Below are 24,613 nucleotides of genomic sequence, written 5' to 3'. Positions count from 1 at the left end.
CTGTATGCAGACTCTGCAGAGCTTCTCAATGCAGAGCACAAAAAACGTTTTTTTTTTTCATTTGCTAATGTGATAGTGCAAGTTATAGCAGCCCACTTTGTCATTTTTGGTGGGTGAAATTCAGCTGTATGCACAGTAAAAAAAAAGATTTTTTTCTCTTACTAGACAGAGTTCACCAAAGATTTTGTTGTGTCGCAAACGTGATACAATCTGCTAAAAGCCACCTACTATTTTAGTGGCGTTAAAGTTCAGCTGTTTTCAGAGTAAAAAAAATAGATTTTCTGTCTTGCTAGGCAGAGTCCAAAAAATATTTTTTTCTGTGGCAACCGTGATACATTCTGCTATAAGTCAGCTACTACGTTAGTGGCAGTGAACTTCAGCTGTTTTCAGAGTAAAAAAATATATTTTTTCTGTTACTAGCCACAGTCCACCAAAGATTGTTTTGTGTTGCAAACATGATATACTCTCCTAAAAGCCACCTACTATTTTAGTGGTGTTGAAGTTCGGCTGTTTTCAGAGTAAAAACAAAAGTTTTTTTTCTGTAACTAGGCAGAGTCCAAAGAATATTTTTTCCTGTCGCAAATCTGTTAAACTCTGCTATAAGCCACCTAGTCCTTTAGTGTTGGTGAAATTCAGTTGTATTCAGAGCTTATGCAGAGTAAAAAAAACTATATATTTTGCTGTTCCTAATGTGATACAGCAGGCTAGATCTGAATTTGAAATTGTTTGGAGAACATCTTGTACGTTATACAGACCTCATCCACACTAAAAAAAATACTTTGTTTGGTTCCTAACATTATACAGCAGGGACATCTCAGTTTGAAATAGTTTGGAGAATATCTCCTATGTTATATAGGCCTCATCCACGCAAAGAAAATACTTTCTTGCTGTTAGACAGCAAGCCATATCTTACCTTGTCATTTAGTGCCGCTGAAATTCAGGTGTGTGCAGAGCTGTTGCAGAGGAAAAAATCTAATTTTGTTTTGCTAATTGCGTGCTTTTACCACTGTATCTTAGCAACATGAGTGGGAAAAAGAGAGGTCGTCGTGGAAGGGGGAAATAGGCTTGGTGTTCAAGGTGTACGTGGGTTATATGGTAATGTTAGTTAAAGCAGTAGTGAACCAACACCATCATGTCCTATCCGACAACTGACAACTTCTGTTACTAGACGGGCTACTCCACTCCCTTTCTTTGGCAGCCGCACAGTCATATGACTTGTTGATAAGGGCCAGAAAGAGCAGGTACTCCAGTGGATAGCAAGTGCTGCTTCAAGTGTCCTCTCCTCTTCTTCCTCCACCTCAACATCACACACAGTACAGTCTACAGGGGTGACACCCCAATTACCCTTGCTTCTCCCCATGTCACAACTGTCCAAGTGCCCAACTGACTGTAGCAAATCACAGATGGGCGACTCTGTAGAACTGTTCACCCATTCTATACCATGAGCATCAGAAGTGTACTCCAAACAGTCACAGAGGCAAGAGGAGGAAAGAATCTGCACCGATGGCCAAAATTTTTTCGATTGGATTCGGGGCAGAACAAAGTAGGTTCCTGACTCTTGTCACTAGACGTTAACCACCGGGGAGGGAGGTGATCCTGATGAGACTCAGATACCTGAGGCTCATGCGGACTGTACTTTGCTGTCAGGGCAACAAGAGGAGAAGGGTCACTATGAGGGCGAGGAATGGGATAACACATTGGATGATAACGAGGTTGAAGATCCTACATGGTGTGAACCCAGAGTCACGCAGCCAAGTAGCTCATCTGAGGAGGTGGAGGAGGAAGACAAGGAGGTTACTTTTCACCCTACGGCACCGTCACGGAGTGATGCAAGCATGAGGAGCACTGCATCCTTAGCCACAACTGTGTCTGTGGCCATCAGCGGTCACGGGTCTGCAGATCGCAGGGGCGGCAAGGGTTGCCTAGCCTGGGCCTTTTTTGTCACCGCAAAGGATGAGCCAACTCACATTATTTGTAAACTTTGCGATAAAAATCTCAGTAGAGGGAAAAACTGTAATAATTTGACTACTACATGCATGAATGTTCACATGCGCAAACAACATGCATTATACTGGGAATCTCACTGCTCTGACCAGCGGACCTCAACAACCATCAACTGCCCCATCAACCGCATTAGCTGCTTCTTCCTCCTCTGTTACCATGCCAAGTATTGTCACGCAGGTCTCCCACCGCAGAACCTTCGGTTCTCTACCAGCTCCAGTCAGGCTGAGTGAGAGCCTGTCAGCTGTAACTGAAGCAGATATGCCTGCTGTGTTTCTTTCACCAAGCACACTACATGTTTCTCAATCCACCGTAACATCTGCACCTTACTTACGGTCATAGGCGGATTATAATGAAGGCAATCTGGGCTACCGCCCGGGGCCCCGAACCTCCAGGTTTATGCGTGTATGTATATGTCTGTATATGTTTGTGTGTGTGTGTGACTGCATGCGTGACTGCATGCGTGACAGCGTGCGGCCTCCTGCTGAGTATAGATGGCGCCGTGCGGCCTCCTGCTGTCTCTGGGTGGGGGCGCCATGCGGCCTCCCGCTGTGTTAATGTGGCGCCCAGCTGCGTTTGGTACCACAGATCCTAGAAGAGTGCATTGATGGAATCCTCCACAAGAGGCACCCATAAACATTCACACATCTCCACCTTCCACCTCAGACCAGCAGAGGGAGCCCTTTAGGGATATAAATAGGGAAGATGGAGCTAGGCAGTTTAGTCTAGCCAGAACAGAGTTCCTGCTCACAGTCAGAGAGGGACAGAGTTCTCAGTTCGGTTCTTGCAGAGGTCTGTCTGCAGAAGTAAGCCCAGTCTAGACTCAGTTGTAGCTCAGAATAGTGAGCTTAAGGTGTGCCAGCGCCATAAGATCGGTGAAGCGCGGCAAGCTGCCGTTAGTGTGAGTAGCCTAGTGAGGGCCCGAGCGTGGCCGAAGGCGAGTGGAAAGTGAGTAGCAGTGGGGGCAGAGGAGCTTACCCAGCTCACCCCAAAACATATACTGGACACCGTGTCCGAGCTTACCGGGATCTGTACGACCCAGCAAGGCATAACCGGAATCCCTGGAGAACTACAGGTCCCAGGTTCACTAGAGAGCTAACACGTAACAGAGCCAGGAGACACATAGGCCCCGTAAACTGGGATCGTGCACTCCAAGAGAAGGCCCTACCACAACTTCAGCCGGTGCAGGACAGAGATAAAGTTAGGCCTAGCTTTAGGCAGGTCAGAAACTTACTACGCAGAAGCAAGAAACAGGAGGCCCTACACCCGCTCATTGGGGAGGATCCTGATATGCACCCTTCACCCTACAGTGCTCCGGGATGTGCCTGAATTACCACCAGTAAAAGGTACTGAAGTGACATACCGTGTCCGTCCCCGTTCTTGCTCTGACCCGGCTGGGTCTCACCTGTCCTGCATCCCCCTCTCTGTACGCTGCCCTGAGGCCTAGCTCCGCCTGTGGGGAGCTATACCATTGAGCTGCCTTATCACCGGCCTCAGTGGACTGCAGCAACGCTGGTGATTCTCACCAGAAACCACAGGTGGCGTCACGAACTTTCATAGAGCTAACAAATTATCCCCTTTTAAAAGCTGACCCCAGGGTATGGGCCCGGGAGCCGACCACCGCGACATCCCCAAGGCCAGGCAAAGGCCCCGGTAGCGAGTCGTCCCCATCCCCCTGGGCGAGTCATATAGATGGCGCCGTGCGGCCTCCTGCTGTGTATATGACGCGCCCCCTGGGCCATGTTGTTAGGGATACCCGGAGCCGGATCAGATGGGGGTTGTAGTCTCCGAGTGGCTGTGACCCGGTCCGTGCCCAGGGTGTCAAACTCAGTGTGCGGCAGTCCTTGCAGATGTTCTTAGTGTCGACTACGCCACCCGTTGATTTGCGGTCAAAAGGCTGCCGCTGCAGGATGGTCCGCTGAGGCTGGTGGTGTGTGTGCAGCTGTGGTAGTATAACCCCCAACGGGAGGGGTATAGCCTCAGGGGGTCAGACGTGGAGGATGGTGGTTGTGAAGGTGCAGCAAGGAGACTCAGAGGCATGAAATGCAGTTTCAGGGTTTTTACTCACTGGTGTTGCTCGGGTCACTCTGTACAGCAGTGACCACCCAAGCCGTGCTGCGTCCACCAGGTGCGGGACTCAGTCAACTCCCGGGCAATTCCTGAGTATGGTCCTGAGCTCCCTTCTTCTCTCTCTCTCTCTGGCCGTTCTCACCAGGGATCCACCTATGTCCGGCTCCCTCGGGTCTCTTGGTGGTTGAACCTTCTCTGGCTTCCCTGACCCTATGCTCGGTGTGCCATTCTGGTGGATTTGGTGAGGGTCGTGGCAAATCTTGCCCACGACCTCCGGTTCCTGGCTAAGGTGTGCTTTGGCCTCTGCCAGCTTGGGTTCCGGTACCCTTTTGCCGACCCTTCACCCTTTTGTCCTTATTCTGGGATCTTGGGGTCCCCTCTCGTCCTGCGCCTCTGGGTCCCTCTTCCGTCTCCTCTCCTGGAGTTACTGCTGACTCACTGACTGACTGACTGACCCTGTCCTAAGATGGTGCCCACCTTATATACTCCCTCTATGTGTGAGCTCAGGTGACCAGCACCCAATGAGCTCCTACATTTACCCAGACTACTCCCCCTATCTGCCCCTACACTACTGGGATGTTCCACCCCCCTCCCACTCCAGCCAGGGACAGACGCTGTCGTACCTGCACATATACTGGTGGGAGTACCGTTGTTCTGTCCCCCGGAAATGGGATGTATGTAGTGCATGCAGCCTTCTGAGCTCAGTTCCACACTCCATCCTTACCCGGGAGTGGAATACCACACCTCTGGTTTGAGGTGCAATACCCCTGTAGCAGCCGAGTCCTCAGGGTGCTACATTCCCCCCTGGTAAATCACAGCACGTCCTCGGGCTGTAAAGGAATACAAACATCCAAAAACATACAATTTTTTTTTCAAAACATCATAAACATATAAAACACTATATATATCATAAAACTTTTCATATAAAACTTTTCATATTAAACATTCTTGTTTCTCCGGCCACGGTGCTACTTGTGACCGGGTAAAGTGCAACAGTCTCTTGTAGAAAAAACACAGTTTCCTATAAAACCGGTAGGGGGCGCTTTAAGAAGCGCAACTATGTACAAAGGGGAATATGGCCGCTCTCAGTCCTCGGCCAGTGGGGAAAAGGAATGGCTGTTCACAGTCCTCAGCCTGTTAAGGGATAGGGGACACACGGGTTTAAGTTCACACTTGTCCCAACGGGGACTACACTTTGGTAGCAGCAGTTTTTGTACCCACACGGGTAACTATTTACAGTGCTCCTACTGTACATCAGTGGCGACGTCCTCCTGCTCCTGCCTGAGGGTAATCTTCAGACCCGTCCGGATCCTCTTGAGTGAACCCGATGAGGTCTCCTCCAGTGGGGTCCCACGCAAACTGCGCTTCCTCCAACGAGAGTGGGGTGATCTTGGCGGGCGCCGGAGCCGGGATCAGGGGCTCATCCAGGGGTCTTTCCTTCCGGAGTCGGGGATGGTAATACTCCGGTGGCCACACAAAGGGCTGCCCATCCGGGCATGTGTGCTGGGCAAATAGGTCTTCACCCAGGTGTGGCGCTGTGGACGTTGAGGGCGCTGTTGTGGTGGCGGCGCCCGGGTTCACCAGGCCTTGCGACCAGGCCTGGGGCACCCTGAATGTAAAGGGCACTGTGAAGACGGCGGCGCCCGGGGTTACTTGGCCCAGTGACCAGGCCGGTGGCTCAGTGGAGGTAGAGGGCGCTGTTGGCACTGCGGCGCCCGGGGGCACTCGGCCTTGCGACCAGGCCGGTGGCGTCTCCTGCTTGGCCGTGCTCTGGATCGAGGCGAGTGACGTCACAGGGGGCGTGGCCGCGGCTCCGGCCGCCTGAGGCCTAGCTTGGAGCGATGACGCAGCGGCTACGGGAACGGTGAGTGGGGCTTCGGGCTCTGCGACGGGGAGCTGGGGCAGGTTTACGGCTTCTGGGCACGGGATATTGTCGTCCCCATTACCTGCCTTGATCTCTTCGGCTCCCTCCGCGGCGTCGTCTCCGGCCGTCGTCCCTCCTTCGCCGTCCTCAGAGGTGGACTTGCTCCTCGCTGCGGGTGGCATGCTTCGCTGGCGGGCTCCAGCCTGCAGGGCCATCTCTCGGGTCCACTCCGCCAGTGTTTCCTGCTGCACCCGGGCCATCCTTCGTGCGAGGCCCTCCAGCGCGGTCTGTGCACGCTCCCGATCTCCAGGGAGCTGCGCCAGGATCTCCAGCAGGCCTTCTGGAGTGGCGGCCTGCAACAGGCTCCTGACCACAGGGTCGGTGCTGCCTGACTCTCCCTCCATCTCCGGGTGTGTTCTCTCTGGACTCCTCCAGGCTACTCCCATCTTCTTCCTTTTGTTCTGTATCCGCCCACATTGGGGGTCGTCCTGGGGCAACTTTGTGATTGCTAGTTCCAGGGGCAGTTCCCTCATGCTGATGGACATATCAATCATCACAGTCTCTGCTGGTGGGGGCGGTTTCCACTTTTGGCGCCATTTCCGATCCTGGCCCACGATGGGAGGTGGCCTCTTGCCATCCTCTGGCACGCCCATAATGGCGTCCGCTCTGCCAAGGCGGGAATTCTTCTCAGATGGCGGGAACCGCTTCCCAGTGGCGGGAAACACTGCAGATGGCGGGAAAAGACTGCTGATGACGGGCAAATGGCGGGAACTGATCCGAAATGGCGTCCGATGGCGGGGACCCTCTGGAATTGGCGGGAGACTTCGTTTTGAGGTAAATGCAAATTTTTCTTCAGGCACGCAGTACCCGGTTGTTGCGGGCACGTGATCCTGCCGACTACGCCAAAGTTGACGCGCCCCCTGGGCCATGTTGTTAGGGATACCCGGAGCCGGATCAGATGGGGGTTGTAGTCTCCGAGTGGCTGTGACCCGGTCCGTGCCCAGGTGGTCAAACTCAGTGTGCGGCAGTCCTTGCAGATGTTCTTAGTGTCGACTACGCCACCCGTTGATTTGCGGTCAAAAGGCCGCCGCTGCAGGATGGTCCGCTGAGGCTGGTGGTGTGTGTGCAGCTGTGGTAGTATAACCCCCAACGGGAGGGGTATAGCCTCAGGGGGTCAGACGTGGAGGATGGTGGTTGTGAAGGTGCAGCAAGGAGACTCAGAGGCATGAAATGCAGTTTCAGGGTTTTTACTCACTGGTGTTGCTCGGGTCACTCTGTACAGCAGTGACCACCCAAGCCGTGCTGCGTCCACCAGGTGCGGGACTCGGTCAACTCCCGGGCAATTCCTGAGTATGGTCCTGAGCTCCCTTCTTCTCTCTCTCTCTCTGGCCGTTCTCACCAGGGATCCACCTATGTCCGGCTCCCTCGGGTCTCTTGGTGGTTGAACCTTCTCTGGCTTCCCTGACCCTATGCTCGGTGTGCCATTCTGGTGGATTTGGTGAGGGTCGTGGCAAATCTTGCCCACGACCTCCGGTTCCTGGCTAAGGTGTGCTTTGGCCTCTGCCAGCTTGGGTTCCGGTACCCTTTTGCCGACCCTTCACCCTTTTGTCCTTATTCTGGGATCTTGGGGTCCCCTCTCATCCTGCGCCTCTGGGTCCCTCTTCCGTCTCCTCTCCTGGAGTTACTGCTGACTCACTGACTGACTGACTGACCCTGTCCTAAGATGGTGCCCACCTTATATACTCCCTCTATGTGTGAGCTCAGGTGACCAGCACCCAATGAGCTCCTACATTTACCCAGACTACTCCCCCTATCTGCCCCTACACTACTGGGATGTTCCACCCCCCTCCCACTCCAGCCAGGGACAGACGCTGTCGTACCTGCACATATACTGGTGGGAGTACCGTTGTTCTGTCCCCCGGAAATGGGATGTATGTAGTGCATGCAGCCTTCTGAGCTCAGTTCCACACTCCATCCTTACCCGGGAGTGGAATACCACACCTCTGGTTTGAGGTGCAATACCCCTGTAGCAGCCGAGTCCTCAGGGTGCTACATATAGATGGCGCTGTACGGCCTCCCGCTGTGTATAGATGGCACCGTGCGGCCCCTGCGGTGTATAGATGGCGCCATGCGGCCTCCCGCTGTGTATAGATGGCATCGTGCGGCCTCCCGCTGTGTATAGATGGCACCGTGCGGCACCCTGCTGTGTATAGATGGCGCCGTGCGGCCTTCCGCTGTGTATAGATGGCGCCGTGCGGCCTCCCGCTGTGTATAGATGGCGCCGTGCGGCCTCCCGCTGTGTATAGATGGCTACGTGCGGCCTCCTGCTGTGTATAGATGGCTACGTGCGGCCTTCTGCTGTGTATAGATGGCTACGTGCAGCCTCCTGCTGTGTATAGATGGTTACGTGCGGCCTCCTGCTGTGTATAGATGGCTACGTGTGCTCAATATTCAGTCATACAATTAAAGTAAGGCTATGTGCCCAAGATGCAGAAATACTCCGGATTTTTTTTGAGCGTTTCTGCATCTCCCTGGCAGAAAAAACGCATGCGGATTGTACATGCGGATTGTACATGCGGATTGTACATGCGTTTTTCCTGCCAGGGACTTGCGGATGTGAAGCGTTCTTCACATGCATTTCCGCATGTGGGTTGACAAGCGCTTTCCAAGCTTGTCAATTAAAAGAATGGTAAAAAATAAATATATAATTACCTTCTGATGGCCTGCCGACGTCAGCGGTCGTGTGACCCGTCACATGACTAAATGACGTCACGGCAGGTCCTTTTCAGACCATCGTGCGCTGTCGGCAAGCCAGGACGCATGGGATAAAGACACCGGGGGCCATCAGAAGGTAAGTATAATATTTATTTTTTATTTTATTCTTTTTTTACAGGTTCTATGGTACCCGCGTCCGGAGGAGAGTCTCCTCTTCTCCAAACCCGGGTACCATCCGCACATTGAAACGCATGGATTCTGCATGTACAGATGCAGTGATGCGGATTCCATGTGTTCCAATGCAAGTGAATGCCGCGCTTTCGCAAAATAATAGGTAGTGCTACGGATTTTTCCACAATGATACAGCACATGCGGATTATCATTGGGGAACATGGCAGATCTTCTACCAAGCGTTTTTTAAGCGTTCTTGCAGCGGAATTGCCGCTGTGGAAACGCTTAAAAAACGCATAGTGGGCACACAGTCTAAAAAAAATTATTATAATTAATATTGTGCCAAATTAATTTCACGTGAACTATCACATGATCTATCACAGGGGATCATGTGACAAGTCACGTGATACATCAGGTGTTTATGTGTGTGTGTGGGGGGGCCGCGCCTTCTAAACTGCCCGGGGCCCTTGCTACTCTTAATCCACCCCTGCTCACGGTCCAGCAGGTTGTCCATTTCACTATACTCTGCCCTCTCTCAGCACTGCAGCCAGTCCTCAGTCCCACAGGTGTAGTCACGTCAAAGATTGTTTCATCCTACACATGACAATACAAAGCTAAGAGATTGAACTCCAACATCTCCAATATGTTGGCCATGGAAATGCAGCCTTTCCGCCTGATAGATACAGACAATGTCTTAAAGCTGATGGCCGTCGCAGTTACTTCTCTAAGAAAGCTGTGCCAGCGCTACAAAAGCATGTCGCAGACAACATCACCCGTTCCTTGACTAAATTTATTTCTGATAGGGTGCATTTCACCACAGATACCTGGACGCATGTAAGCATGGCCAAGGGCATTACATCTCGCTGACTGGGCACTGGGTGGCTATGGGGGCAGGTGGGGAAGGGGATGCTCCACAAATCTTGGAATCCCCAAAGCTTGCAGAACAAACTTCTGTATTTCCCACTTCCTCCACTGCTTCTGCGTCCTCCACCTCCTCTGGGGCCTCCATTTGCGCACTCAACCTCTGCCTTAACAAGACTCGCGTTCCAACAGTGCAGAGCGAATCCACACCACCTCCGTACTGCGCAGCCAGGGCTCATCGCAATCAAGCAGTATTCAAATTAATATGCCTTGGAGATCGCAGTCATACAGCAGAAGAGTTGTGGACAGCTCTCCAGGCTTAGTTTGAGCAATGGCTGTCTCTGCTGAACCTGGAGCCAGGGAAGGCCGTGTGCGATAACAGTGCGAACCTGTGGGCGGCCCTACACGGAGGCGAGCTCACACGTGCCTTGCATGTCTCACGTCCTCAACCTGGTGGTACAGCGATTTCTCCGCCACTATCCTGGCCTGGATGAGCTGCTTCAGAAAGTACGGAAGCTGTGTGCTCAGTTCATACATCGATACAGAGGTCTTTGTCCATGCCAGTTAACAGGTCGATAAGGGATGTCCCGACGCGGTGGATTTCCACTCTGCACATGTTGCAGCGACTGTGTCAGCAGCAATGAGCCCTGATGCAGTATGTCATTTCGTTTAGCCTGGGCCAATGCAGTACGGACATGGGGCATATCACGTTTATGGGGTGGGAACAGCTTAAGGACCTCTGCACCCTTCTGAACAGTTTTGAAATGGCTACTAAAATAGTTAGCGCTGACGATGCCATCATCAGCATCACTATTCCAGTCATCTACATGCTGGAGCAGACTTTGAATAGCGTGCAGCACGAGATGGTTGTCCCAGAAGAGGAAGATGTGGAAGGGATAAGAATGTCTCAAAGTTCCAGTCTGTCGTCAAACAGGCAGATGCCTAGTGACGGTGGATTCCTGCGATCGACGGGGTTGGTGATACCAGACATACTGTTAGTGAAGGTGCAAGAGCCGAGGAAGAAATGGAGGAGGAAGAGGTGATGGGCGAGCAACAGTCAGAAGATGAAGAGGATAATCATCCCCACTCTGTTGAACGTGATAGGCAGGAAGGGACAGAGGAAACAAGCATCAGTGTTATGCAGCCAACAATAGAGCCTGGCTTTGAATCTCCTGGAAGAGCCCGACATATGAGTGCCTTCTTGATGCATCTGCATCTATGATTCGAAATAATGTTGACTACTGGGTTGCCACTCTGTTAGATCCACGTTATAAGAGTAAATTTTGCCAGATTCTTCCCACCCTGGAAAGGGACCTGCTAATGTTGGAGTATCGAAACAAGCTTTTAAGCAACCTTAATAGAAGTTTTCCCCAAGATAGGAATAAGGCACACAGTGTGCATCGCAGCTGTAGCATTTCAACCTCCGGCACGTCAGTTCGTCAACACCAAAACACTACTAGCAGCGGAGTAAGTGGCAGAAGCAATTTCTGTGAGTCCTTTCACACATTTTTTAGAGCAGCTTGTGCTGCAGACTGTACAGACTAGGCGATGTTGTAGTTTTTAGTGTGCTGCATTGATCTTGCGGAATTGCAGTCTGTGATATGGCTTCTGTGCCTGCTTTTGCTGCTGCTGCAGGTTCTAGGCCCTAATTTTTTGAAATGTGGAGAATCCAGATTGGGTATCCATCTACTGGGTTGGCAGTAGTGGAAAAGGTGTTGTTCCTAATTCTACAATTTCTACTGTACTGAAATTGATGCCACTTGGACATGTCCGGCGGCCACGTTACATTTAATATTCGGCGAACATTTTCGAACCAAACATTGAAATGTTCTCTCATCTCTACTTATGACACCGCAATAAACCAGAATGGACTTTTAAATGGAAACTCTTCCTGTTTTGCCTACCGTAGAAATTCCACAAGTGGTGTTAGAAGTACGGGCAGCGTTCCCAGCAAATACATGTAACTGCTACAAGACGTACTGTATGTTCTGGGTGAAGTTTGCCATAAGCCAGCAAGCGATGCCAGGATCTGGTGCAAGCACAGCAGGTACAAGACCAGCATCACCTGCAATTGTTACAGCAGCACAGGCAGCAACAAATGGCGCAACAGGAGACAAGTAAGCTGCTTATGCAGCAGTTCCAGCAGCAACAAGATCAGCACCGTCAACAGAAGCAGCAAATTGATTTGCTCGCAGAGGCGATTCTTGGCACAGTGACAGCTCGGACAAGGTCAGTGAACGATTTTTCCATCTGGAAAGCGGTAAGGAGAGCCCTGCAGAAAATGACCCCAGGTGATGACATAGAGACCTTTTTGATCCTGCTTGAAACAGTCGCCGAAAGGGAGAAACTTCCGCCAGAGCAGTGGGCAGAGGTGCTGGTGCCATACTTGACCGGGGAGCCCCAGAAGGCTTACTATGACTTTGCCTTGCAAGATGCCAAGGAGTATAGCAAGCTAAAAACTGAAATTTTGCTTGGGGGTATCGATTGTAGCATTGGCGTCTCTGCTTCCTTCCAGGCAGAGACGCCGTTCCCCTCACCGTTGCGGTCCAGGTCCGGCGTCCTCCTGCTCCCCTGCTGCTGTGGCACGCTCTGCGCACACCTTCCCGGGCTGCGTGCTTAGGGCGCGCGTGCGCGCGCGCCATCCTATTGAGTTCCCGGCCAATGGCCGGAGGACTTTCCCTATATTAGGCACCTCCTCCAATATGGAGGTGCCTGTGCAAGGTTGTTGTTCTGTGTGCTAACTCTTGCTTCAACCCTCAGGTCTCGCTGCCTGTCAGTCCTGCCCGCCAGTCTGTCTTCAGTCCAGTCCGCCAGTCTGTCTACAGTCCTGCCCGCCAGCCTGCTTACCTGGAAGAACCTGCCAGTTACCTGCCGTGCCCGCCAGCCTGCTTACCTGGAGCACCTGTCTGTTAGCTGTTGTGCCCATCAGCCATCCTACCTGGAGCACCTGTCTGTAACCTGCCGTGCCTGCCAGCCTGCCTATCCGGAGCACCCGTCTGGCTATCTGCCAAACCAGCCTGCTTATCTACCCGGACCATCCGTCAGCCTTCCTGCCGTGCTCACCCGCTGTACAGGTCAGGTCCTGCCATCTGACCCATGGGTGTCACCTGCTCTCACACAAGGTCGGTCCCAGAGTGGCACCTGGACCACCTGCCCGGTCCCTCTCTGGTTCATGGAGTTGATTGAGCCGCCGTGCGACCTTGGTCAGGCTGAGTAGGCACTTAGTCACGCCCCTCTGGTCCCTCCTTGCACTGAAGCACAGAGGTTCCACCACCCGGACCCGTAACACAGGCCATGGAACCCAATGGCCCCCAGGCTCCTTCACTCTCTGACCTGTACCAGGAGGTCTCACATCAGAGATCCCAACAGGAGTCTATCCTGTGCTACCTGCGGACTGTCAACTCCCGCTTGGATATGCTGTCCACCCCCTCTGTGTCCGTCCCTAGCCGAGCGGCACCCGCTCCGGTGGCACCTCAATCTACTGGTGCTATGGCACCCGGCTCTGGACCCCGGCTCTCTGCGCCTCCACGTTTTGGTGGTGACCGCGTCTTATGTTGGGGCTTCTTAAATCAGTGCACGCTGCACTTTGAACTCCTGGCACTTCTGTTCCACTCCGACCGAGCCAAGGTGGCGTTCATCATGTCCCACCTCATCGGGGAGGCATTGGCATGGCTAAGCCCCCTGTGGGAAAGAGGGGAGATCCCCTGGTGTCCGATCTTCCGGCTTTCCTCGCTACCTTCTGGAAGGTCTTCGATGAGCCCAGACAAAAATCTTCTACTGCCTCCTCATTGCTCCATCTCCGCCAAGGGAGTCTCTTCTTGGGCCAGAATGCCATACATTTCCGAACCCTTGCATCTGAGCTTGCCTGGAACAACGAGGCCCTGATGTCCAAGTTCTGGGAGGGTCTTTCCGGATGGATCAAGGATGAGCTAGCCGGTCGTGACATCCCTTCCACCCTAGACGACCTGGTGTCATTAGCTACCCGGATTGACATCCGTTTTCTGGAACGTGCTAAGGAGACTACCCGTGAGAGAAGATTTCCGCGTCTCACTCCTGTATTCCAAAAGCCAGCCTCGCAACGAGCGATTCCCCGGGCATGTTCACCTGAGCCCATGCAAATAGACCAAACCAGGATGGTCAAGTCTTGCCAGGAAACGCGCCGAGCCGAGTGGAGTTGCTTCTACTGTGGCAGTAAAGAGCATCTGATCCGTTCCTGACGGCTGAGGCCGGGAAACTCCAGTGTCTAGGACCGCTCGGAGAGGTCGTCCTAGGCAAGAGTAAATCCTCTCCGTCCTTGACTCTGTCTGTTTCTATTTCCAGTGGTGAGACCCGCTTGTTTGAGATTGCCTATCTGGATTCCGGAGCCGCTGGGAATGCCATGAGTCCTGTCTGGTTCCGGTTTGTCCAGATCGACCCTCGTCGACTCCGGCTAATCTACCTGGTCTGCAGGCACCCTACTGGTCCTATGTGGAAGGAAGCAGAGACACTACCACTTCATAGGCCGTATGATTGCCCCATTGACCTGGTACCTGGTGCTTCTGCTCCCCGCGGGCGTATCTACCCCTTGTCGCTGGCTGAGACCCGGGCCATGTCTGAGTACATAGAGGAGAATCTTACTAGGAGATTTATCCAGAAATCCACCTCTCCGGCTGGTGCAGGATTCTTCTTCGTCAAGAAAAAAGATGGCACCCTACGTCCCTGTATCGATTACAGGGGTCTTAACCAGATTACCATAAAAAATAAGTATCCCCTGTCTCTCATCTCAGAGCTGTTCGACCGCCTTAAAGGCGCGAAGATCTTCATTAAGCTCGATCTTCATGGAGCGTATAATTTGATCCGGATCCGCCAGGGAGACAAGTGGAAGACGGCATTCAACACCCGGGATGGTCACTACGAGTACCGTGTGATGCCCTTTGGTCTCTGTAATGCTCCAGCCGTCTTCCAGGAGCTGGTTAACGACATCTTCCGTGATCTTCTGTATTCTTGCGTAGTGGTATACCTGGACGATATCTTGGTCTTCTCTCCGGATTTGCCCTCACACTGGAGGGATGTTTGTCAGATCCTGTTAAGGCTCCGGCAGAATCGCCTATACTCTATGTTCGAGAAATGCCTCTTTGAGTAGACCTCTCTACAGTTCCTGGGCTATATTATCTCCGAAACTGGTCTGCGAATGGATCCCGAGAAGGTCTCAGCCATCTTAAAGTGGCCCCGTCCGGAGGGGTTGAAGGCGATTCAGCGATTCCTGGGCTTCGCAAATTATTACCGCCTCTTCATTCCTCATTTCTCCTCCCGGACTGCTCCCATCTCCGCGCTCACCCGTAAAGCAGCAAATCCCAGGGAATGGACTTCCGAAGAAGAGGAGGCCTTCGTCTCCCTGAAACAAGGCTTCTCTTCTGCCCCTGTGCTACACCGTCCGAATTGCAACAAGCGGTTCTTCCTGGAGGTTGATGCTTCCTCCTCTGGAGCCGGAGCGTTGCTCACCCTGATGTCCTCGGTCGCAAGAATGGTAACCTGCGACCTCTTCTCCAAGCTCTTCTCCTCGTCTGAGCGCAATTACTCCATAGGAGATCGTGAGTTGCTGGCCATCAAACTAGCGCTGGAGGAGTGGCGCTACTTGCTGGAGGGGGCTCTGCACCCGGTGGTCATCTACACTGACCACAAAAACCTCGCTTATTTGCAGAAGGCCAAAAGATTAAATCCGCGCCAGGCCAGGTGGTCTCTTTTCTTTGCCCGATTCTGCTTCACTCTGCATTACCGACCGGCAGACAAGAACATTAAAGCTGACTCTCTTTGCCTCTCATTCCTGTCTTCCGACCAAGAGGAGGAACCTCTACATGTCATCGACCTCTCCAAAGTAATGACTGTGGCCCCGTTTGACCTGTCTCATCTTCCACCTGGTAAGACCTTTGTAGCGGTTCCAGATCGTAACAAGATCCTACTCTGGGGCCATTCATCCAAACTAGCCAGTCATGCTGGCCAGAGGAAGACCTTTTTGCTCATTACCCAACATTACTGGTGGCCTTCCCTGCGCAAGGATGTTGGGGACTTCGTCACGGCTTGTTCCTCCTGTGCCCGTAACAAGGTTTCCAGGCACCTTCCATCCAGCCATCTTCTTCCTCTTCCTGTGCCTTCCGCTCCGTGGCAACACATTGCAATGGACTTCATTACGGATCTCCCTGTTTCTGTGGCGCCATTGAGGGTTCGGTCGCCACAGAGGTACTGCATCTCACCCAGAGGTGTGGTATCTCACCCTCAGGTAAGGAAGGAGTACAGCTCAAGACCCTAACATCTGCATTCACTACACCACATTTCAGAGGGCAGGGTAAGATTGCTCCAACGGGAGAGCACAGTCCCTGATCCCTGGCTGGAGAGGGGGGAACCACAGTAAGGGGGGACCATGTAGTGGGTGTGGGTGTAGGATGTAGATCAGGAGAGCACTTGAAAGGAAGATATAAAATGGGAAGCCATCTTAGATCAGTGAGTTCAGTCAGAGGAGGAGAAGTGACAGGAGCAGAGGCTCTGTATGAGCTCTGCTCCAGAGGCGGGCCTGGACAGTGAGGCCCAAGTCTGGGAGAGAAGAGAGGAGAGGGAGCAGGAAGGCTCCAGTAAGAAGGGATCCCCGGGGTGCGGGCAGTGCTAGAGGCCACCCGCACTCCCGAATCTGCCGGGAGGTGGAGGGGTCAGGCCACATACAGGGAACCGGATCCCTCAACTAGTAGAACATTGCAAGTCTCAGCTAGAAACCGGAGGCTGCAGAACTTTATGTCCTGTAGCCACAAGCCCACACCAGTCTCACCGAGAAGGTAGCCACATAGGACCCAGGGGACGGAACATAAGTCGCCCGTCAAGGCCCACGGGTACCGGATTGGAGTCACTAGCTGTGAGGTGCAGAGAAGAGGACAGAGAAAGGACACAGAAGGGGGCCCTGATAAGTACTCCGGAGCTATCTGGGGGTGGACTGAGCCCCTCACTGAGTAAGCACAGCACGCCGAGGGAAGTTGCACTGGTACTTGTAACTTGAACTGCAATAACCGTGAGTAAAGACCCTGGGACTGCACTATCTTGTCTCTGTGTTCCTTGCTGCGCCATCCCTCACTGCACTACAACACCCAGCACAACCTGCACAACCACCATCATCCACCCACTGCCCTGAAGCTAACTTTTCCTGTGGGAAGTTATACCATCATTGCTGCAAAACCACCAGCTTCAGAGGACTGTTCTGTAGCGGCTGCCCCCTTTAGCCGCACTCCACAGGTGGCGTAGTCAGACTCTTTAATAAAACCTATATACAATTCCACTTGGATTCACCGCCACTGTGACTACAACCTGCAGCATCTACCGGCCCAGCACCGGGTATCCCACGGCCCAGGAGGCGCGTCATTTCTGCCGTTGTACTGTTATTTGGGTGGTCGCTGACCACTTTTCTAAAATGGCCCTCTTCATCCCTCCGCCTGGTCTTTCATCTGTATCTGTCCTGGCTAAGGACTTCATTCATCACGTCTCCACAGCCTACCCCTCCACATTGTGTCTCTCAGTTCCTGTCAGTATTCCGGGTTTTCTAGGTCACCTTGTGAATGATTTTGCCCTTTGTTAAAATGGATTTTGCTGTTTTTGTATGCCCTACTTCCTCTTCGTTTGTTTAAAACCCAGCCCAGGTGCTGGCTTCCTTGCTGGAGTATTCTGCTTCCGGTTCCCTTCAACTCAGCTGCTTTGTACTTCTATTACCTCCCAGATCTTTTGTGTATTTACCGGAGGGTGCTTTACCAGGTTTATCTACAGGTGGTTCTCGGCAGAAGTGAGCTTCTACCCATGGCTTTGGACATTCTCTGCATATGTAAGCTACACTCACTGTGTTATCATTAGCCTGTTGACTTTGGAATTTAACCTTTGGTTCACTCCATCTGGTAAGAACTGTGCTTCTGAACTGTGTTTAATTCTTCTTTCACTCTCTCCGGTGAGAGCTGTTGGAACTATTACTGGAATAATACTTAAATGTGAACTTGTTTCTGGACTTCCCTGTATTCACACCACATCTAGGATTAACTTGTGAACTTGTTTCTGGACTTCCCTGCGTTACTGCATACCTGGATTAGACTCTTACTACGCCAGCAGTGTTTGAACTGAGCCACGTCACCTGTGTTTCAGACTTTCCTTTTGGGTCACATTTGTGTGGAGACTCCGTAGTAAGAACCTTGCCGATTTTGCTATATAGGTTTCAAGGACTTAATATCGCTGGACTTGTTTATTTGCATGTCACTACGGGTTATCAGTATATTGTTTTTGTGTGTTATTGCTGTTGTATAAATACACTATTTGCATTAAAGAAAGCCGTCTCTGATTGTTCATTTCTCCATGATACCAGAATCCTCGAGTTCCTACAATAGTATTAGAGTTCACTTTGCACTTCTGGAGAGCTACGTGTAAACTGCTGGATGTCTCCTTGGATTTCTCCTCTGCTTATCATCCTCAGTCCAGTGGTCAAGTGGAATGTATCAACCAGGTTCTTACCAGCTTTCTTCGGCACTTTGTCAACGCTCACCATAACGATTGAGTTGAGCTCCTGCCCTGGAGTTCTCCTATAATAACCATGAAAGCGAGTCCTCTTCCAAATCCCCGTTCTTTGTGGTCTACGGTCAAAACCCCCGGATTCCATTTCCTGTCTCCTCTTCAGTGGACAATCCTGCCGCAGAGTCTCTGGTCAGCGAATTTTCAGCTATTTGGTAAGACACTAGATCTGCACTTCTTCAGTCCTCCGAGTGGATGAAGAAACATGCTGATAAGAGACGCCTGGATCTGCCTCAATTCCAGCCGGGAGACAAGGTCTGGCTTTCCTCCAAATATGTTTGTCTCAAGATACATTCCTATAAGTTGGGTACGCGGTTCATCGGTCCGTTCGAGGTTCTGAACCAAATCGATCCCATGGTTTGCAAGCTGAAACTCCCGGTCACCTTATGGATTCCCAACTCCTTTCATGTATCTCTCCTCAAACCTGTTGTCCTTAATTCTTTCTCTGACAATCCAGGTACCAATCCAGCTCCTGTCTCTGCTGAGGACGTCTTCGAGGTAAAAAACATTTTGGCCACCAAGAGGGTAAGAAGAAAGACTTTTTTTCTTGTGGATTGCAAGGGGTTTGGCCCTGAGGAGAGGTCTTGGGAACCCAGGGAGAACATTCATGCCCCTCATCATCTTAAAAAATTTCTTGCGGGCCTGACGAAGAGGGGGTCGTAAGGGGGGGGCGGTACTGTAGCATCGGCCTCCTGTCAGGCAGAGACGCTGTTCCCCTCAACCCCGTGGTCCAGGTCCGGCGTCTTCGCACTCACCTGCTGCTGTGGCACGCTCTGTGAGCAGCTTCCCGGGCTTTGCGTCCCTCCCTCTTAAAGGGGCCGCTCGCACTGTCCTATAGAGTCCCCGGCCAATGGCAGGAGGACTCCCCCTATATTAGTCACCTCCTCCAATATGGAGGTGCTTGTGCAAGGTTGTTGTTCCGTGTGCTAACACTTGCTTCAGCCCTCAGGTCCCGCTGCCTGTCAGTCCTGCCCGCCAGTCTGTCTTCAGTCCAGTCCGCCAGTCTGTCTACAGTTCTGCCCGCCAGTCTGTCTTCAGTCCAGTCCGCCAGTCTGTCTACAGTCCTGCCCGCCAGCCTGCTTACCTGGAAGCACTTGCCAGTTATCTGCCATGCCCGCCAGCCTGCTTGCCTGGAGCACCTGTCTGTTACCTGTTGTGCCTGCCAGCCTACCTGGAGCACCTGCCTGTAACCTGCCGTGCCCGCCAGCCTGCCTACCCGGAGCACCCGTCTGGCTATCTGCCGAACCAGCCTGCTTATCTACCTGGACCATCCGTCAGCCTTCCTGCCGTGCTCATCCGCTGTACCGGTCAGTTCCTGCCATCTGACCGGTGGGAGTCACCTGCTCTCACACAAGGTCGGTCCCAGAGTGGCACCTGGTCCACCTGCCCAGTCACTCCCTGGTTCACAGAGTCGATTGAGCCACGGTGCGACCTTGGTCAGGCTGAGTAGGCACTTAGTCACGCCCCTCTGGTCCCTCCTTGCACCGAAGCACAGAGGTTCCACCACCTGGACCCGTAACAATGATGACTGTCAGGGTGCAGCGGGTCCACCACTGGGATATTACGGTAACATACCCCCTCGCTCCCAAATGTTTGACTTGCTGAACTTGGTTCAAAAATGGTTGCAGCCGGAGTCCTCTACCCCTGTGCAGGTGGTAGAGCAAGTGGTGATGGACCGGTTTGGGCATTCCCTGCCGAGGCCACTACAGACTTGGGAACGCTGATGAACTGATCGGACTGGTCGAGAGATACCAGGGGGTGGAGGGTTCCTTGGGAAGATAGCTCACTCCATATTGGGGATCCCAAAAGGGGGAGGAGGCCCAAAAGGGGGTGGGGTGTCCAAGGTTCAAAGGGGCAGAGGAGGTAATGCCAAAGATCCCTGCTGCCGATTTATATGCTGAAATGCCACGGCCCAGGCCATATAGCTGACCATTGTCCTCTGACCTCAGAGCAAATGGACTGTAGCCTGGGACAACGCAGTTCATACTATGCGTATCTGGCCTGCAGTGTGAGCTGTCCATCCAGCGAGGGGCCGCAAGCTTGTCTCATAAAGGTAAATGGTTGGCAAGTAACTGGACTGTTAGACTCAGGGAGTCGGGTGACCCTTGTGAGGGCCACACTTCCTCTCCAGCTAATCCCAGGGAAGAAGATTGGCATCCGCTGCATTCATGGTGATGCTAAAGACTATCTAAATGCTAAAGACTATTGACATGACCCACAGTACTGAGTCCCACGAGCTCGGCATCGTCCAGGACTTATTGCACCCCATTATTATAGGCTGGGACTTTTAATTAATATAGTCTTCTATTTATTAATAAAAGTTATATTTTATTCACATTTTCTTTATGTCTTTCTTTCTCTTCCTATTGATGCAAGTGTTAGTTATGGTGCTGAGCACTAATATGAATTTTCGGTGTATGGGACTTCAGCAATCCATATGATCATGATATTGGATGAGTCAAGATGTCGGCTTCCAGGAACCTTGCACCCAATAATATTATGCATCATTTATTTAGTGTGAACAGAATCTTAGGATGTCTTAGCATTGTCTCTTACCTGTAGGGCTGATCTATATTCTGCAACGAGACCATGGAGGAAGCCGGTGATATAGGTGCAATGGATGATCTAGTAGAGATAGAAATATGGAGGGATAGATAATGACAATGTCCACAAATCCAAATAATAGTCTAAACACCTAAGACAAGAGGTCAGTGATTCAGAAACGTGCGCAGCAACTCTAGTAACCCGGATGCCTGTCAGTGTATTCAGTTTGGGTATTGTTAACAGTGACAGTGCGCTCCTACGCTGACTTACAGTCTCTGTATAGGGGAATGTGGTGCCAGCAGAAAGTAATGCTTAAATATATAAGATTACAAGAAAAAAAATAGGATTTGGCTCGGTCTTAGCCAGTTGAAAAAGATTGATTGCTCTCAGTGGGAGAAACAAAGTAATAATCTTGTAGTTATGATAATTTATATTGTGTAATAGAATAATATAAGTGATGTTACTATACAAGCTTTCTAGATCAGTTTGTTTGTTTCTTAATGTCCCTTTCTCCTGCCGTCTCTGCTCTTTCTTGGTAATTGTGTTTCTTCAGATGCTTTCTTACTCCTCGCCTGATGAAGACCTCAGTCGTCTGGAAAGCGGCTGTGTAACGTCACTTATTTTTTTGTTAGTTATTAAAAGCGATCATATTCACAAGATTATTATATTGTTTTTCCCACTGAGAACGATCAATCTTTAGATCTATGAGACTCACCGACAGCAGCTCAGAGACATCACATGGAGCGTTTGGTAACCTCGCTGCTGCTTGGCAGCTTTATCTTATACAGGCAGCGCTGACTGTGCTCTCACACCAGGTACTTGTGCACTGACGGCGGCTATCAGAGACGCGCTTACAGCATGTCCTGACCTCTGCTGCTTAAACGGCCAAAGTGTGAACAAGCTCTTAAACTTTGCATGTATACCAACTCATGCACTGGATCATTTTTTTGGTTTTTCATTACAAGAAGTCCAATTATAACTAACAATACATCAATGCTGGCAAGCACACGATTGCTCAGTGTCAGTGATAACCTGTGACACGCTGATAGCTGCTCAGTAAATCCTGTATAAATAACGCTGTGTGCCCATGATGAGTTTTAGGTGAGTTTTCACACTGCGCATTTTCACTTCTCCGGCAAAGTGGATTTATAGAAATCTCCTGCCCACTGCGCAGCTTTACCACTCAGTATAAACCGACTTGCGGTGCGAGTTTAGAATCCGCAACATGTCAACTTCTGTTGTGGGTACACTGAGTTTTTTGTGTGGATTTTCCCTATAGACTTGTATTAGGTGTGGAAAATCCATAGGTGGAAAATATGCATGACCATACCAATGACGTTTTTCAAAACCAAATGCCAGGAAATATCAAAAACAAAGCTGATTTATTTAAATCATGACTAGAGATGAGCGTTGTTCTACTCGAACTGTTCGCCAATCTCAAATTCGAGCTGTTTTGGGCGGTGTTCGAGCCGTTCGGCGAACACGAACGATTTGAGAAAAATTCGGCTGTTCGAGGTTATGTTCGATAACTGTTCGTGCACCAAAATCATAACTGGATTTTTTCTCAGTAATGATGAAAATTAATGTTAATACGCAGTTTGAGTGTACAGCGGGGCGGGGAGAGGGGCAGGGGATGGATCTCTGCAGGAGCAATGAAGATCTCCATTTTTTTTCTCTTTCCCGCATTTACAGTGGGGAGGTGCAATCTGTCAGCCTATCAGCAGCGCACACACGGAGCGAAGTGCTTTTTTTCACACAATCAAGGGCTTGTGTCATTGGCTGTGTATGTCACATGTCCTTGCCCTATAAGACCCAGCCATTTCCCCCGTCGCCACCATTTTCTCACTGCTGCAGCTGCGTGTTAGACGGCACCGCTGTTGCTGTGTGCGCTATACTTTGTTAATTTCAAGCCAATTTCGCACAAATATACAGATAGCTTGGGAGTAGGGAATAGTTGTGATTGCAGTCCTTTTAAGGACTAGGTTACAGCATTTCCTACGACTTTTATCAGGCAGGTCTGTGCTCTTAAATAGATAGGTTGGGAGTAAAGACTAATTGTAATTGGAGTCCTTTTCAGGACTAAATTACATCAGTTCCTATCAGTTTTTGCCAGGCAGGTCTGTGCCAGTGCTGTGCAAGTTTTTTTCACAGCATTTGGCTAAATCTAGCAAAGCTAATCCTTTTTAGCCTCTTGCAGAGTGCGTTAGTCAGTGGAGTAGCCTATCTGTGTTGCAAGATATACCACCTGTGTATAGAATACCAATTTTTTTACTGCACCTAGTGAAGTAAAACCTTTTGGGCATAGCATCATTCTATTAGTCCATCTATACTGACCTCCATAAGGTTGCAAATTGAATATAATTTTTTTCTGCATCTAGCGCTGAAAAAATATTTCGGCTTCTAGCAGTGTGTGGGACTTGTTCTATTAGTCCATCTATACTAACCTCCATCAGGTTGCAAATTCAATATAATTTTTTTCTGCATCGAGCTCTGAAAAAATATTTCGGCTTGTAGCAGTGTGTGGGAATTGTTCTATTAGTCCATCTATACTAACCTCCACCAGTTTGCAAATTCAATATAATTTTTTTCTGCATCTCGCTCTGAAAAAATATTTAGGCTTCTAGCAGTGTGTGGAACTTGTTCTATTAGTCCATCTATACTGACCTCCATCAGGTTGCAAATTCAATATAATTTTTTTCTGCATCTAGCTCTGAAAAAATATTTTGGCTTCTAGCAGTGTGTGGGACTTGTTCTATTAGTCCATCTATACTGACCTCCATCAGGTTGCAAATTCAATATAATTTTTTTCTGCATCGAGCTCTGAAAAAATATTTCAGCTTGTAGCAGTGTGTGGGACTTGTTCTATTAGTCCATCTATACTAAACTCCATCAAGCTGTAAATTCAATATAATTTTTTTCTGCATCGAGCTCTGAAAATATATTTCGGCTTCTAGCAGTGTGTGGGACTTGTTCTATTAGTCCATCTATACTAACCTCCATGAGGTTGCAAATTCAATATAATTTTTTTCTGCATCGAGGTCTGAAAAAATATTTCGGCTTCTAGCAGTGTGTGGGACTTGTTCTATTAGTCCATCTATACTGACCTCCATCAGGTTGCAAATTCAATATAATTTTTTTCTGCATCTAACCCAGCCAATACTTTTGGCCTAATACCACAGTTTAGCCACTCAGCTCTGCTCGGTTCCCATCCATTGTTTTTTGTGCAAACAACTCCAGAGTTGTGAATTAGTTAACCACCAAAATGAGTGGAAAAAGGCCTGCTGCTGGTGGAAAGGGGAATAGGCATGTTGGGAAGGGAAAAAAAGGTTGTGTCCGTGGGGTAGGTGTTAAAGCAACAGTAACATCTGCAGAAGAAAGACCATCTTCCAGCCAAACTAAGATGTCTACTTCTTTTAGCGGACAATGTGATAAGATCCCTTTCTTACGGCCACGCCAATCGCTACAAATTCCAGATGAGGCACAAAAACAGCAGGTGCTTCAACGGATATCAAGTGCTCCTTTAAGTGGGCTCTCCTCCACCTCAACTTCAACATCACAAATACTCCAGTCCTCAGAGCTGTCACCCCAATCGCACTTGCTTCCTCACAGCTCCCAAGTCTCCAGCTGCCCGTCTGAGTATGGGGTAGAACAGATGGTTGAGTCTGCAGAGCTGTTTACTCATACTATAGCCTAGGAATCAGAGGTCGGCTCCAGAGCTTCTGTGAATCCAGACGAGGAAATGATCTGCACTGATGCCCAGAATCTTTATGAGTCGGATCCAGGACCAGACGCAGAAGGTTCTGACTATAATGTGGACCCTCG

The 24,613-nt window shown here is 50.6% G+C and overlaps 1 protein-coding gene across 7 annotated transcripts in view; it reads right to left on the bottom strand.

Moving 5' to 3' along the window:
• LOC141172043 (guanylate-binding protein 3-like) overlaps positions 1-24,613 on the bottom strand; it is a 369,874-nt gene that overhangs the window by 122,658 nt on the left and 222,603 nt on the right. For all 7 annotated transcript variants that reach the window (XM_073655827.1, XM_073655829.1, XM_073655828.1 and 4 more), the window contains one exon: positions 20,804-20,872. In XM_073655827.1, coding sequence (XP_073511928.1) covers positions 20,804-20,872 — 69 coding nt within the window. The remainder of the gene's footprint in view (positions 1-20,803; positions 20,873-24,613) is intronic.

This window comes from Phyllobates terribilis, unplaced genomic scaffold (assembly GCF_046119375.1).
Source record: "Phyllobates terribilis strain yellow unplaced genomic scaffold, ASM4611937v1 Scaffold_12__6_contigs__length_324123572, whole genome shotgun sequence".
NCBI lineage: Eukaryota > Metazoa > Chordata > Amphibia > Anura > Dendrobatidae > Phyllobates > Phyllobates terribilis.
The sequence above is the reverse complement of the archived record's forward strand: the minus strand, read 5'-3'. Positions and strand labels throughout refer to the sequence as shown.